This window comes from Betta splendens, chromosome 21 (genome assembly GCF_900634795.4).
Source record: "Betta splendens chromosome 21, fBetSpl5.4, whole genome shotgun sequence".
NCBI classification, from domain to species: domain Eukaryota; kingdom Metazoa; phylum Chordata; class Actinopteri; order Anabantiformes; family Osphronemidae; genus Betta; species Betta splendens.
The window spans coordinates 7,320,921-7,337,468 of NC_040899.1; the positions used below are offsets into that span (position 1 = coordinate 7,320,921).

General features: G+C 44.4%; 2 protein-coding genes across 3 annotated transcripts; both read right to left on the reverse strand.

The window, feature by feature from the left end:
• Window positions 1–2,814: 2,814 nt before the first annotated feature.
• Window positions 2,815–8,912, reverse strand: si:dkey-229b18.3 (uncharacterized). Of its 2 annotated transcripts, none has more exons than XM_029136899.3 (7): window positions 7,616–8,912; window positions 7,342–7,415; window positions 6,961–7,189; window positions 4,553–6,441; window positions 4,235–4,453; window positions 4,014–4,155; window positions 2,815–3,762 (listed from the first exon to the last, which is right to left on the reverse strand). In XM_029136899.3, the coding sequence occupies exons 1-6, from the start codon at window positions 7,947–7,949 to the stop codon at window positions 4,045–4,047; spliced, it is 2,856 nt and encodes a 951-aa protein (XP_028992732.1). In that variant the 5' UTR covers window positions 7,950–8,912; the 3' UTR covers window positions 2,815–3,762; window positions 4,014–4,044. The 2 variants fall into 2 exon arrangements, with proteins under 2 accessions (XP_028992732.1, XP_028992733.1); XM_029136900.3 differs by having other exon boundaries at window positions 4,235–4,450; window positions 7,616–8,911.
• Window positions 8,913–9,676: 764 nt separating this feature from the next.
• chaf1b (chromatin assembly factor 1, subunit B) lies at window positions 9,677–15,373 on the reverse strand. Its single transcript, XM_029136902.3, has 14 exons — window positions 15,266–15,373; window positions 14,753–14,880; window positions 14,181–14,313; window positions 13,949–14,069; window positions 13,702–13,805; window positions 13,467–13,563; window positions 13,297–13,381; window positions 13,069–13,162; window positions 12,879–12,948; window positions 12,700–12,791; window positions 12,449–12,608; window positions 11,800–12,330; window positions 11,126–11,214; window positions 9,677–10,203 (listed from the first exon to the last, which is right to left on the reverse strand). The coding sequence occupies exons 2-14, from the start codon at window positions 14,876–14,878 to the stop codon at window positions 10,103–10,105; spliced, it is 1,803 nt and encodes a 600-aa protein (XP_028992735.1). The 5' UTR covers window positions 14,879–14,880; window positions 15,266–15,373; the 3' UTR covers window positions 9,677–10,102.
• Between the last annotated feature and the right edge of the window lie 1,175 nt (window positions 15,374–16,548).

Consider the following 16,548-nt stretch of genomic DNA (forward strand, 5'->3'; position numbering starts at 1 on the left):
TGTGTGTGTGTGTGTGTGTGTGTGTGCGTGCGCACGTACAGACACACTCAATTCACGCTGCAGGACCACTTCAGGTTTCATCATCTTCTTTTCCTTTTTTTGCCTTCTTTCTCTTGAGAGCTGGGGAAGGGAGGGAGGGAGGTTTCGTGAGGGGGAGAGATGTGGCAGAGGGGTGTGTGCGTGTGTGTGGGGTGTGTGTGTGTGAGGGGGGGGTCTCATTCCCTCTCTTTTGTTGCTGTTGGGGAGAGAGAGCACATATCCATACAGGATGCTCTCTAGCTCCATTCACACCCACACAACGCTTCCTCCCTCCTCCGTCCTCCCTCCACACACACGCACACACACACACACACACACGCATCCACAAAGATACAACATCAAAGAGCCGACGCTGCCGAAGGATTACTTCAGCCACACACTGGCTCCTCGATCCGGGTCTGCTCCTCTGCAACCCCCCTCCTGCCAGGTCTCACTTGGTACGGCCCAAGCATTCCTGCCAAGTAGCTTTCACACATGGAGGGGAAGCTTGTCTCAAGCAATTGCTGACAAGCTACAAACAAGACAGCCTCCCTTCCCCTCTCGCCCCCTTTTCCCTCTCTCTCTCTCTCTCTCTCTCTCTCTCTCTACCCTTCTCATCCTCCAGCCCAGGCCTGCTCTTACTATTTCCACCATCTCTCTTCCCCCTTCTCTTCCCCTTGTCTGTCTCCCCCTCCTCTCTCTCTCTGAGAATGTGGGGGCCCCACTAGCATAAATTGTCAGCTGTTCCTGGGCGTACTCTCTATTGCTCCCTAAACTCACATAAGCCCACATATGCAGTCGCTGTTGGTACAGCGGTAACCCAAGTCAGCCCTGTTGGTTACGAGTCTGAAAAAGTACACCGAGGCGTCCAGATAATGCTGCAGTGTGAAGTTCTGCACTATAATAAGCTGCAGCAGACGCTGGGGCTAATGGGATTCCAGGGTTAACGTCAACAAACTTTCTTTTTGGCCTTTTTTTAATTCATTAATGCAAACGCCAACACACTATTATTAGTCTTCATTATGCACAGGCGGTGCTATACATGCTTTATCACCTCTGCGTATTGCTTACTCCTTGCATGCAATCAAGGGTAGTTACCAAAATCACAACTCACAAATGGGGTCGCTCGGTGTTGACCTCCTTACACTTCAGTGTGTAAACCAGTCATTAAGCTTTTTTTGCAGCTCCTATAATTAACACCGCGATGCCTGCTTTTAGGGATAATCACATGCAGGAATATGAAGGTAATTAATATTTTGATGCCTACACAAAAGTCACGGAAAAGGTTTCCTCTCAAAATAATAACAAGCCTCTCCTTCTGCCCCGCTGTGAGAATCTCCACGCTGGGGATGTCTCGAGGTTTTCCAGAGGTAGGGGTTGCAACCATTTTGCATTGTAGTCTTATTGTTACCCAGTAGCCATTGTTATCCACTAGTGTAGGCTGTCATCTAGTGTTGACTTTAGGTAGTGTTGGTTTGTTGAAGAACCGTTTTTGTGTGCTCTTCCATCGGCCACATGAAGTTGGAAAAGATCCATAACTTCTACTGTACAGAACTTGCAAAGGTGTTGGTGCAGTGGAAACACAAGCAACCAAAAGGAAAACATGTAAAACAGACTTTGAGGAGTTAAGGCCTGTTAAGTGAAACATGAACATTCCTAGAGTTGGAAAGTGGTTCAATCAGCGAAATGAAAATCTTGACTTTGCTTTATCTTTCCAGTTTGGTGAGCAAACACCAGTTACAACAGCAGCTTTCTTCTGCTGGAGCGTTCTGACGAGACCGGTCTCTCCTCCGTTTCCCGAGCTGCATTCTGCTGCAGTCGAAACAGTTCAGGTTTCAGTGACTTGCTCAGAAAAAATGCTGAGGTTTCAACATGTCTGCTTCATGCTGCGCTCACACTGGTGTGTAGAATGTAAAAAAAGTGTTTGTAACAAATCCCACAAAAAATACATGTTGCACATTTGTCAACGTGTTCTGTTGTCCACAAACACAATCCAACTGTATGTGCACAGATTTCCAGGCTGAAGCTTGAACCCACAGGGAATAAAGATTATGTTACTACCAAATGAGGAGAAAATACTTTTTACAGTAACATGTGTATCCAATTTAGAATTTTAAAGCAATAGGTCAGTGAAGAGTGAGATTAAACTCTGAAATATATTATTTTGAAAAGTGTGAATATGTTCAGTTTTATGATTTACATTCGCTCCAACTTAGCGAGTTAAGACTTGTTTCACATATTAAATTAATTAATAATTACGTTTACCCAGATTGCCTCACTGAACCATTTGACATCAGTGGTAACAAAAAACAACTTCCTCCGGGTGTTTTCTTAAATGACCTGAATGTATTTAATCTCGTGCTGTGTGTGATAAAAACAAAGACCCTTTTTGATGCAGATGAGTCACTCAGAAAAGATGCAAAGAGGTGATTCACAACTAAAGCTCTTCCTCTTTCCTCCTGGATGGGTTTCCACAGACGCAACTCCCCTCTCTCTAATCTTCACTTCTAGGCAAAGTGACATTTTGTCTGGTAAACATTACGCTTAAAATAAATCTGTCTTTGCTGATTTGTCCAAAAATGTAATCTGACCAACTAAAAGTGCAAGTCACCTGTGTATTGAAAAAAAAAAAGTGAGAAATGCTGCTAATCCTCACATTTGGGACGATATTAATGTTAGTGTAAAAAGGTGACTGTTATAATAAATAGTTACTGAACATAGAAACTTGAACCACTTGGTAAAACAAAACAATTAACAGAGGATTTGTAGTTTATGTAATTAAAGAGTAAGAGCATATTAAAAGGCAAAAATTTATTCAGTTTTTTTACCAGACATCAGGACAGTTCATTTATTTCTAAAATCAATTTGTGAAACATAAACTCTTTATGTGCATTTACTCAGTAGGAGGGGACTCTGAAGTAGACAGAGAGCGTCTAGTCTTGATTAAAAGTGGGTGAAAAGGTCAATAAAACATCAATAATTACATTGTTCAAATTCAGAAGATCACATTGAAAACAAGACATTTCCCTTTTTAAATGTAGACAGCCTTAGAAAAGACAGTAGACTGCAAACGGCCTGCAAATTAACATGCAGTGACAATTACTCAAGTCAAATCCCCGAGTTGTGGACCATGTGTGGCTAGCAGACCATTAAGAAGGGAGGGAGACTAGTCAAGTCAATCACAAGTTAGCACAAAAAGGACACAGACCCAATGAAACGACTACAGTCTCAAAGCTTTGACTCCCCTTAACTTCAAGTATTCCCTCCTTCACCGCTTGCAACACAAGTACATCTGCCATGGACTCCAAACCTTCAATTTCATTACCACTTCTTAGGTTTACAACATAAGCTATTATATAAGTGCACTCAAAATTCATCTATACATAGAAAAATAATGAAAACAATCAGGAGCAGTCATAGTTATATCAGTTACTTTACATTTCATTTTATACACACAAATGTGAATATCACTTTATACCGTGGCAAATATTCCCCGTCCCCTGAGTGTAATGTTCAAGTTTAACCGTCTGTAGCTATGGTAACGCAAATATGAACAGCAACCTTGGTTTGGTTATTTAAATAAAAAATTAAATTAGAAATCACTGACCACAGCAATGATTAGAATCGGAGTAATTAGGCCTTTACCCAGGCTGCTGTGCTTGTGTGTGACAGATGCATTATATACAAGCTGCTAATCGATCGCGGGCCTCTGTTCCCTGGCATCAGACACAGACACTCTTCATCCTGGAAAATAAAAGGTGTTTTAATAGACAGATATGTGATGAAGAAGTCGTTGTCATTTCTGCACTAAGGTTTAAACACAGCTCTTTCTGCGTCTACAGAGAGACAATTAAGTACATGCTCATCACCTCATCACCATAAAACTCTGTCTTTAGGAAGCGCCACGAAGATGGCGGATGACTAAACCAAGCATGACACACATCAGCTGTACAATTAAGCGCAGCTCAGTCTCGAGAGAAGTCACTCTCACCCACCTGAAAATCGCTTCACAAGGGGACCGAGCCTCTAGCATTTGGAATCAGCAACAATGCAGCTCCGGCATTTGTACAACTTGGGGTCATGGGTACGGATGTGGTTGCGTACATTCCTTAGTCGGAAGAACGTCTTACTGCAGAGCTATAGAGCAGAGGGTAAGAGGAAGTGACCAAAGAATAACATCGACAGTCGTATTGTTCTGGGTGATGCTAGTGCTTACCGGACAGGGCCAGTGCTTGCCCTCGATGTGCCTGAGGCGATGCATGATTAGCGCGTCGCAGTCCCTGTAGGTAGTCGGGCACTCGAGACAGGCGTGTGCCGCTTTCGGGACCTTGGGGGCTTGGCTACGGGGCCCCCTGAGCTGCTTTAGCCTAGCCCGACGTACAGCATCCAGCATGGCACAGGCCTTGCTGCCTAGGGTGAGGACCTTGCCCTGCTGCTAGAGAGAGAAGCCATTATGAGTGAGTTTAATCAACATTTGTTGGAATTTATTGTTCATCATCATCATGCGACACCCACTACCTTTTATGCTGCCTACCTTTGACATGGTCCTTGTAGCCTCTGGCCTGGCAGGCTTGGCCCGGTGAAGGTTACTTCGTGACTTTAGCCTGGGTTTCTGAACCCTGCTTGGTCTCAATGGTCTCTCCTCCCGCTCCTTCTTCACCACAGCGGGTGGCCCCCGTGCTCTTAGTGCACGGTGGGGGGGGTCTACAGCTCTAAATTTCTCCCCGACTTGTGAGACAGAGCGCGTTAAGAAAATATCCACACTCTCCTCCTCTTTCTTTAGTGCCATAGGTCCCCCTGGTGGTCGACAGAAGCTGAACAGAAAGCCTGAGTCTAGTAATTTGATGGGAGGCTTGCTTTGGCGTTTGCCCAGATCTGGTGACGGAGGGTCAGAGAACGGTCCACAAACCGGCACAGGGTCTGCTGGCTCCTCTTTAATGGCTTTATACAATGGGTGGCTGTAGATGGATGGTGGAGGTGCATGTTCTGGTAATTGAAATGCACCAGGTTGATGAGCCCCCCCCATTCCCTGGCTCCCCACTTTCCTCCCTTCCTCCCGGGGCCTGCACTTTGTCTTCTCCACCTGCTTTGCAGAGCCCCGCCTAAGCTTGGCCTTTGTTGCTGGTCGGCTACTGTTGTAACGAGGCGTTCGGGCAGTCTCTGCAGTGACGCTGCTTTTGGTCTGGGTCTTCACTGTAGGTGGGGATTTCTTCATTTTCTGTTGACGGCTAGTGTCTGACGATATAGAGAAACCTGAGATCGAGTACTCAGCTGGCTCTGATTTGACCCTGACTGTGGTTTTGTTGGTGTTGTGGCGCAGAGGCTGCTGGACAGGAAGTTGACAACAATCGCTCCTTCTGACTGACCGTCTGAGTTCTCTTCCCCCAAAAGAAGACCTAGGTGCAGGTTTGAATAGGTCTAGTAAAACACCTTTACTTCGCATACTTCTGTCACTTGGAGGAACATGTGACTGGACGGTCTTTGGTCTCTTTGCTGGTTTCCCAACAGCTGCAGCTAAAGTCTTTGCCTTCGCTGTCTTGTTGAGGAGGCGATTATGGACTGGGTTACAGAGGGGAAGGGACAGTGGCATATCCTCATACGGCAGGCTAGGAGAAGTGGGCCGGGGCTTCCTCCGCTTAGTCAGAGAATAGTTGTTGGCCTTCAGTTTCCGCAGTCGCTTCTTTTGTCTCCAGCCAATCAGATCTTCAGGTCGAGGCAGCAGAGCAGTTCTTTGCAGTCCCAGAACATTCATCAGCTTGTATTTTTCCTGTGCTCTCGCATAATCCTCTTCATCCTCTCCAACCTCCTCTACTTCCTGCTTCACCCTCACAGGGCTGCTTGTGGTGCTAGTTCTCATGGCGGGCGTGCATGTGAGGCGGGTAATAGAGTGGGGTTTTCTGTTTTGTCGAGGGCTCTCTGACATTGGCAGCAATCGCTGAACCTCCTTTGCAGCTGCAGGACTGGAACGGAGAAGACGAGTGTTTGATGGAGATATGGACGGGTAATTTTGCGACTGAATATTGGTCATGGTTTGTCGAGGTGTAGCAGCTTTTTTGGAGGAGGGAGATTTGAAGTCCATGAGCTTCATCCTGTGTGAAGGACTCAGAGGCAAACCGTTATGACTTTGGGTTTTTGCCATTCTGCGCAAAGTCCGCCTGGGACTTCCTTCAAAAGACTCATCTGATGCATCCATCGTCAAACTATAACAGTTGTTCGCATTATCCTCTAGTCCTGATAGCTTCTTCCCTTTTCTTTCCCGGTGCTGCTCCTGCTCTTTCATTAGAGCTGAGCAGGCTTCCACAGCAGGCCACATGCCCAGGTGACGAGCCATGGCAAAGACTTCAGGCAGGTCCTTTTGGTGAACGCGTAGAGTAGAAGAGTAGGAGAAATCCAGCAGAGACAGGAGGCTGTCCTCACTGAAGCCTAGGAGAAAATGAAGCCTTTAATTAGATACACTGAACCCTGGTCAATCAGTGAGTACGATGAGGAAGATGAAAGGGGCTCAGAGTAAACAGAGGATCAGAAAGAGCAGGAAGGTGGGAGCCAGTGTAAACAGTAAAGTGGAGAGCAGGAGACAATGTAACGACTGCTTTAATCAGGGACGCTGTTCCTATCTGAAGACGTCAACTTCACAGGTACAAGAGGAAACAAGAAAAGGGTGGGCAAGTCTGGATCTTCCAGCTTTCCTGCTATTGAGTGTATGATGTAATTGCGTCTGCTCTAACCTGGAAACACAGGAAATACGGAAATGCTGAAACAGTGCTGTGATTAAATTAATCACCAAACAGATTTGAGTTGATAAACAGGAATTTAATCAGCTATTTGAACAGAAAAAGATAAATAGTTCATCAAGTTAAAGGCTTTAGCACCTTCTAACCTGAAGCACACCTCAACCAGTAATCTCTGCTACAGTCTCATTGACCTGCAGGTATCTGGACTTACCGGTGAGATCGATGTCTGCTTTCATGCTGGAGTCCATTTCTGTGAAGATTTCCTGGAAGTGATCGCTGACAGCTGCCAGAACGGCTCTGTGGGCCGAGTAGGATCGCCCGTTGGTCCGCAGGGTAATGTCACAGAACAACCCGGCCTCCCGCTGGCTCCTCAGCTTGCTCAGCATGCCAGCGCTGTGCGATGCCAGTGTCTTTGTGACACAGCGTCTACCACCCGGCTCCTGAAAGGCAAAGAAACACATGATCTAGACTTAAACGCATGTCAAAACTCAGAGCTGACTATGAGCAGGATGATGAGAAAATGAAACCATAAAAGTGACAAAAACTAATGTTACTTCTCAATGTAACCTCCATGACTCTGGGTTGCTATTACCTCTGTTTTCATGGAGCTCTGGGTCTGACACTCTGGACAGCTCAGCACTACATCTCTAATCTGGAAGTACATACCTGTGAATAAATTACACAAGCATTAGAATACAAAGCAAAAGCTGAGAAAAAGGCACCCATCCCATGTTTACAAACGGAATCAGTGGTGTTTGATTTTGCTTGTTTGGACTTGCTTTGACTCAGACAAACAGTGAGAAACCAGAAGCTGGTGTAAACAGAGTGAGGAACTACAGCTTCCCCATTAAGTGCGATGTTCATACCGTCCCACCAGTAGTTCTCAGCCACGCATTTGTAAGTCTCCTCCAGGGAGAGGTGATGCTGGCCGGGCCTCCGCCGGTGGAAGGTGGCGATGGCCTCGTGCCGTCGCTTCTCATCCAAAACCTCCCGGTAGTTGATGAAGCCCTTCTCCAGCTTCTTGCGGTAGAGCAGCCCATCCATCATCTCGAAGTTGCGAGAAGGTCGTGCGGTGGGTGCGCCTCCGACCAACTCCATGGCCTCGGGTGTGTCTGCCTCTGCAGCCGACCAGGGTTCGGACGGACACAGCGTCTCCGAGTTCGCGTAACGGGCGTCAGTGTGGGAGCAGTCGCCGGCCATTTTAACCGGATTTTATCCCCCGGTGACCGCTTTCCGGGAAGCGATCACGCACCTCGGGGTTAAGTGCGGGGAGCCCAACTTTACTCAGGGTCCACGTGGATGCGGTGACAGCAGACAACAGACCGCGGACCTTACAATAAGCCCCCGCAAACAGCCCTACACCCTGCCAGTGATCTGCCTCTGCATCCGTCCGCCTGATTACACCAGTTTGCTCATAGTAACCTCTCCCATTATGGCTTAAGATGCTATTTCCGCCAAACGGCGTAAAAACAAAGTGTCTGTCAGATGGGAGTCGCTGGAGGGTCCTGCTTTGTACTCAAGCGTTAGCTGTCAACGAGGGCATCACTTCTCACTCTCCAAACATTTGAGACCAACATCCCTAAAAATATATGACCACAGCCGCGCTTTCTGTTCCGAAAACAGCTCGTCACGCGCCCGGTGCGTCTCGTGCGCTTTCTAACGCCGCGCTACATCAATAAAATGTTGGACCGTCCAAACAAGTGCGGATAATAGACGCAGCCCGCAGACTATCGCGCCAATTACGCCGAAGCCAAGTGATGTAAAGTCACCAGTTTCACAGGCACCACGCGATGAGGCTTCGCCGCCAACCTCACGCCAGCACTCGGTCTCCGAGGCGCCTCAGGGGTCGGGAGAGGCCTCCGGGGCTGGATGTCGCCGGGCGGCTTTACCTCTGGCGTTGACTTGAGATTTCTTTTCGCCAAGTCGACTCGGAAGCAACATGATGACGCAGCTATCAGCTCAACATCGCCACTCCGACGACCTAAACGCGAGGTTGTCTCCGCGGTCTGCGCGAAATGTTTCTACTCACGACCGGGGGCCGCTAAAAGCGAGCTAACACGCCCCGGTCAGAAGACTGACATAGCCCCCCGCGAGAGAGCCCCTCTCGCCGCCGCTGAGCTAGTCTTGTGCTTAAATAATCCAATTTTTCAAACTCGTAACCTTCTGTTTGTTGCTAATCAGCAGCCTAACTGAGCCAGCGCGTCCCCGCCTTCAGACAAAAGCCATTAGCAGAAGCATTAAAGAGCCTCAGCAAGGCAGTACGTGATTGGCTGCAAGAGCTGTCACTCACGTTAGTTTTCATCCGCTGGCAGTTAAGGTAGGTTGCTCACGCATGATGCCTGGACAGTGGTGCCTCACTCAACTGATACATCTAGCAGGCTTTATCTACGGATGTGCTCAGACAAGATTGTTTGTAATATGTCCAGAAAAATAATATACTGATAATATTTAACTGAAGCTCATAATAGTGTTTGCTAATTGTCATCCCAGTGTTATTTAAAATATTGCAGTACAATATTTTTTATCCAGCTGTTTTGGAGCTTTTCCCTTCCAAGTCGCACCTGACAAAGAATAGTCAGAACGTCAAAATATATTGTGGTGGAGGTTTTTGTTGTTCTAACCTGTAATAAATATGTCTAGAGTACAAATGTACATTGGCTGACAAAAATAAACACTAAAAGCATGTGGCGTCTGGTCGTCAGACTGGTGAACTGACCGGTTATTTAATTTACATCTGTATCTTCATTCAACCAAAGTCTCTCATCAGTTTACTCCTGGTAGTATAAAAAAAAAAACAGTTCGACTTCATTGGAGTAACTGAAAACAAATAAGTTAAGAGTCATATTTAACTAAAATCCTAACTGTGGCCCTGGACTCATTATGGATGCATATCGGTATTTTGCCCCACAGTCATTTGAAACAAAACATTTTGAAACATTCTTTATTATGAGACCAGGAGCAAAATTCAAGTTACATATCTATTATCTTTACTGCAAATATTACAGCTCACACAAGTTCTTGACCTGAGTCACAATTTTACTTTTTACAACAGCCATTAATAAGTTTAACTGACAAATCAAATACAATAGTTACTGCGTTACTACTACTACTTACTGTATGATACAAAGCACACTAATAAAAGGAGAAATACTTTAAAACACTTACACCGATGCAGCTTGATGTGTAACTGATTTGAAGTTAAAGCTTTAGTCAGACTCCTTACCCCATTCACAATGATACTGTGAGATTACGTTCACAAGGCGCCTTTGAGGTTTTGTTCTGAAGCTTTAACTGATCCTCTCGGCAGCATGTGTTCTTTTCACATGTAGAACTACACTTTCCCCAGTAAGACACTAATCCTGGGGTACACTGGTCTTTGCTGGGGGGTCGGTGGTCTTGGGCCGTTTAGACTCGGGCGGCTGGCAGACTGGATCAGTGGGAGGAGAAGGACGTTCTGGACAAACACAAATTAAGGGATTGGTAACAGGCTATTTTTCCATCTATACAATGATTCCATTCTATTGTAATTATTGAAACAGTTAAGAAAATTTATGCCATCACTAATTCATTTGCAGTCACCAAATTAACTGCTGAGCCCTATAGACATCAGTAAAAAGAAAACTGTCAGGACAGGAGTTCATTGACATTACAGGCTGTAAACAGACCCAAATTTATTTGAAGGACAAAAAAATTAAATCAATGTGCTACTTTTACCTAAACAGTTTTGTGACATTCATTCATAATACTTCCCTGTACTACTTTGGAAAAACACAGGCTTAAGTTAAGAGTGATTAATAGTGCTATTTTGGAAGCACTAACTAAACTTTTTCTCCCAAACCAACTGGGTCAGAAGTCAGTGTGCTTTTGGCTTATTCCATCACGTGCATTATAGCACTATCACCGTTTCCAGTTCTCTGGAACTTTGGTTACTTTGATGACCACAAATTTCATACCTTAATTATTAAAATGACCGAACAATAAGATAAGACATTTTAGAGCCTGTTGCTACAGAAACTGCACCAGATATGTCTTAGGTGTAAAATTGTTGGAACAGAGCAATCTGTTACAGCTAGAAATATACTGATCCAATATGCCCTGAATAAATGGATTGGATCAGACTATACACTTTATGTAAGCATAGTTACATAATAGTGATCTAAATGAGGTTTGGAACAACAACTCTGACATTAAGCAGTGATACAGTAGTGCCGAGTTGTCCAAATTAGTATCAGGATAGTTGGATTAATATGGATTGTTGCATCTCTAATAAAAACAGAAGAACTGGGTAGACTGGGTTTCAAGATGGATGCTTTAACAACTTATTTGAACTTGTCCTGCTAAATATAAAGCATCAAGGGGAAACAGCCCTCACTAACCGTGCTTGGCCTTTGTCGTTGGGGAGGGAGTGTTGAACAGTGAACCAACAGCTGGAGATCGGGATGCTAACGGAGTCAAAGACACTCTCCTAAAAATACAAAAAGCACACATGGTAAGAGAAGCTCCAAGTGTGAGACAACATGGAAACACACAAGCACAAATGTTTAATATAACACAAAGTTTGTCCTATTTTAACAGAATGTATTATTTGTTCATTTGATTCAGTTGTTTCGTACCAACTAGTGACAACAAATGTTCCAAGTTACAGATACAAGAAAATACTGTGTGCAGACTGGCCATTGTTCTGTAAGCACTCTGCCAGCCTGATTATTTTATCACCAGTGGGGGGTCCAACGAATCCCTCATGCCAGACCGTGCTTTGTTCTCACTGCCAGCACGTGTACTCCAACAAAGACATCACAGCCCAATCACAGCTACAACAATTGTCCTGTATCCGTAAAAACTACATTTTCAAGTATTTAAAAAAAAAAAAAAATCTACATTTTGTATCGTGCAAAGTGTCATCAAGTATTTCTATTTTAACTCATAGATTATGAAAAAACTCCAGATGTCAAATCAAGAAAGTCTCTTAAACCTTGTTTCATAAAAAGGCTTTTGTTGGTACATGTAGAGTATGAAATCAATTCCCTATTTATGAACCTCCAGTATTTACCTTGGTGTGGGCCCCTTTGGGGTGCTGGTGGCTTTAGGAGTGGTGGATCTAGAAGTGTTGGCATTATTTAGGGCTTTTGGGGTGGAGGGAGTAGAAGGGGTGAGGGGGGTGATGCGTGGCTGTGGAGTAGATGGTGCACTTGAACTTTCAGGTGCTGTCGTTTGCGGTGCTGAAGGAGCGGTGCCTTTAGGTGTAGTTGGTTTTCCCCAGCCCTCCAGAGTGTTGAGGGGGATCCTACGTGGCTGAGGCTTAGACTTTGCCACAGGGGTGCTCTTCTTCTCCTGTGGTGGGGTTACTGGAGGGGCCTCTTTGGTTTGGGATGCAGAAGCTGGGGCTGAGTTTGTCGGCTGAGACACAGGTGACGATGTCTTGCCTGACTTTTTGCCCTTTTTCTCAACACCACTGTTTGGGACAAAGACCTCCAATGTTGGGGGCTCCTTCAGTGGAATACCCAGCTCCCCAGGTGAAAACGATAAGAAGGAACAGTAGCCGTCTGTGGAGGACACCGCCAAGAAGGAACCATCACGAGACCTGAATCAAACAAAAACAAAACGCTTATGTAAAACAAATCTAACCACGTTTGAGACATTTAATTACTGTTGTCTTCCTTGAGCAGATGCGCTGACAACAGAAGAAAGAGTTACTTTACCACGCAAGATCACTGAGTGTGTGATAGTGGATGTTGGACACCAGGCCAAAAGGAAGAGTCTGTTGAGTGTCATACAAGAAGATCGAGTCTTCTGATGCTACTGCAAATACCATACGGTACGGCAACTGGAATAAGTTGGGAAGAGCCTTGACTGAACCATCTGTGGCAAACAAATAAAAAAAGGTCTATACAATCAGAGAGAAGGACTCATGTTAGTTTTCATGGTTAAGCAAACACAAGTATGTCCGTGCCTTCTCCCTTCTTGGTTCTCAGCTCAAAGTAGACAGGGCAGCAGCGCACAGCAAATGTAGCTTTACTTGGACATGGCAAATGGGCGATCGGCCTGAAAGACAAAGACAGAAATTTCGTTATGTTTGCCAGTATCAATATTAACCAGCAATGACTCTTTATAGCATGCCAGAAAAATTACCTCTTCAGGCTCTTTTTGGAAAAGATGTAGGTGGTGTTAATGATGTTTTCTCCAATTTCTACACATCCAGCTAGAGTCAAAAAAGAATAATGTTGGTTTATGCAACATATTTTAATTTGATATTACAGCCACATAAAATTACCCCGTAAATGCCTAATGAAAACAAACTTGGAACACAATGTGGTTGTACCTGGTGCAAGCAAAAAAGAACCATCTGGTGTGAATGACAAACGTCGAAAAAAGGATCTCATGCTATCATCGTGGAACATCCTGTACTGTTTGACCTGCAGAAGTTAACAGACGTGCAGCAAGCAGAGAGTGTATGTAACATCACTCACTCAAAATATTTTAGTTTTATTGTATAAGATGATGGCAGAAAAGACACTTGAATATCACCAAATGCAAGTTCTGTACTGACCTCTCCATCAGGAAGTGGCCCAGAGCTCATTTTACTGATGCAGAAAGCCTTTTTCTTAGTGTGAGTGCTATAAACACGCATCACCCTGAAAAATATAAATCACATCTTAGACATGTAGCGGCTACATCTAGATAAGCACAGTAAATTTATTTAGTCTGAGGAGTTTGTACCTGTCACAGCTGAGAGTGGCAACATATTGGCCCAGAGGATCCCAAGCCACCCCCTGCACGTAACTCTTATGGTCATTCAAGATACACAGCTTCTGCCCTAAAAAAAAAATAATCACAACATGGTACAATTCAATTACAAAATGAGTTACACCCTCACACATATTGCAGTATAATATGCATCACTGATGAACAGCACAAAAGCAAATTATATTTGGTATTTGTGACTATATGCAACCTTTGTTGATGTCCCACATAATAGCAGTGTTGTCAACAGATCCAGAAACCATGAAGTTTCCATCCCGAGTCCAGGAGATGTCATACACATCCTCTATGTGTCCCCTATAAACATTAACAGATTTAAAATTAAAAACAACATGCTTGTATACTCACTAATTTCTGGAAAGGTTTCTGAGGTCTGGTCAGTGTAATGTAGGAAATCAAATGTCATTAACCTGTCATTGTGAATTTTGTGATTTGTGTACCTTAGTGTTTTGACCACAGACCAACTCTCCTTATTAAGCTGAGCATCTTCATCCTCCTGGAACACAGGAGTCTGCTCAGGCTCCTTGGAATCATTGAGCTTCCACAGAAGAATTGCTGCATCTGTACCAAAATAAAAAAGGACAAATGTGTTAGCTACGCTTAAGATTTTTAATAGCTTTTTTAGTATTAGTATTTAGTTTATAAAACATTCTAAAAATTCGCAAAACATACCGTCTCCTCCCGAAGCAAGGAGCTCTCCTATAGGACTGAAGCGAACCACGTTGACAGCCTTGGTATGTCTAGCTAGATTAGACAGAAACTCCACCACCGCTTTCCCGTCTGGGCCTGTATCGACCCGCCACAGCTACACAAACAGCACAAAGGCTTTTATTTCACTGTTAATAGCTACAAATAATATAGCACATTTAAGCTAATTGTAACTGGGATGTCAGGCTGCGTAGATTTCAAATAAATGCATGACAACCTATTCTTTCTTTATGCATCATATCTTGTGTGTAGGTGATAGCAGCAGCCATACTGTTAATATCAATTAACTAGGTAATTCATCAATACGATTTGAGGAAATTGTGCAAACCTTACTAAAACAAATATACCACTGGTACAAGTAACTGTTTTTAATTAACCCCTGCATCCCAGTTGTCTTTTGTGGTCATCTTCATGCAAATAATTAAAGCAACAATTGTGTTTATCTTATATTACAATTAACCTTTGCTGGACAAACGTGTAGCATATATAAAAGTGCAGGCACAACTGTTCTTCTTTGGCAGGGATGATTCACTCACCCTCACTGTGCTGTCCACTCCAGCTGTGGCCAGGCGGTGAGTGCGTCCATCAGAGCAGTGCTGGAAGTCAACACTGTAGACTGGCTCCTTGTTGTGCCATGCGATCTCACACGTTACCACCTTCATTGCTTTTTATCCAGAACGGTGGGGAAAATAAATATATAGCTAAGCAACAGAAAAATGCTCCATATATTTTAATAAACCCACTGACGATCTACATATAGACATCTTACATATCAACATGCTGGCAAACCGTTAGCATATGTTAATGATTGCAGAAAACAACAAGGTGAATAAAATAACTTTGTCACATTCCCACTAAGCAAGTGCTACATCAGGCTAACACCGCTAGCAATTAATTTAGCTGCTTTGTCGAATGATTTGAGACTGACTTTGTAGAAAGAAACGTATATTATACGCATATAAATGGCTGACAGGTAACAAGGACCACAAAAACACACAACCTATATGTTTACCGTTAAAAGTGAACTTATCTCGAAGTAATTATTTTACCTCCTGTGTTGTACAGCTGAAGACTTCAAGTATTTCCCGCGTATGATTCTTCAAAACTTCCGGTTTATTAGACTGCACTGATTGGTCAAAGTACCGGAAATCAGCGCGGTGACGTATTCGGCAACTTAAAAGTGTAGAAGCAATTCATCCCTGTAGAAATTTGTTGTTGTTGTACGGCAACGTATTATTGCTACCAAAAGAAAACTATTTTCATTTAATCTTGTTATTACGAGAAAAAAATCTCTCTACTTTTTTCGTCAGATCATTTGTTATAACGACATATTTTTCTAATAACGAGAAACGTATCTCGGCATTATATACGCTGCTCAAAAAAATAAAAAGAACACAAAAATAACACATCCTTGATCGGAATCAATGCCATATTCTTATTAAATACTTTGTCGTTTTCATAGTTGAATGTTGTGTGACGTTGTTGTGATGTAATAACCCTAAAACAAGTCAGAATGAGGCTGAGGGATCTCCTCCCAGACCTGGTCGAAACCATCCGCCAACTCCAGTTGGACAGTTTGTGGTGTAAAGTGGCTTTGGTGGATGAAGGAAGACATGCTGTCCCAGATGTGCTCAACTGGATTCAGGTCTGGGGAAAGAGCGGGCCAGTCCATAGCATCGATGCCACACTGTTACCGACCCACTACGAAATTGCTCATGCTGGCAGCAGAACGTTCTCCACGGGTCTCCAAACTCTGTCACATCCGAATGCGCCAGTGGCCAATTTACCAGTCTTGGCATTCTCTGGCAAATGCCAAACATCCAGCACGGTATTGGGCTGTAAGCAGAACCCCACCTGTGGACGACGGGCTGTCATACCACCCTCATGGAGTCTGTTTCTGACCATTTGAGCGGACACATGCACATTTGTGGCCTGCTAGAGGTCATTTTGCAGGGCTCTGGCAGTGCTCCTCATGTTCCTCCTTGCACAAAGGCAGAGGCAGCAGTCCTGCTGCTGGGTTGTTGCCCTCCTTAGGCCTCCTGCCCATCTCCTGATGTAATGCCTGCCTCCATGCTCTTGACTCTACGCTGACAGACACGGCTAACCTTCCTGCCACAGCTTGCACCGACGTGCCATCCTGGATGAGCTGCACTACCTGAGCCACTTGTGTGGGTCTTAGACTTCGTCTCATGCTGCCACTAGAGTGAAAGCCAGCATTCAAAGGTGACCAAAACATCAGCCAGAAAGCAAAGAAACTGAGAAGTGGTCTGTGGTCACCACCTGCAGAACCACTAGTTTATTGGGGGTGTCTTGTTAATTGCCACCCGTTTTC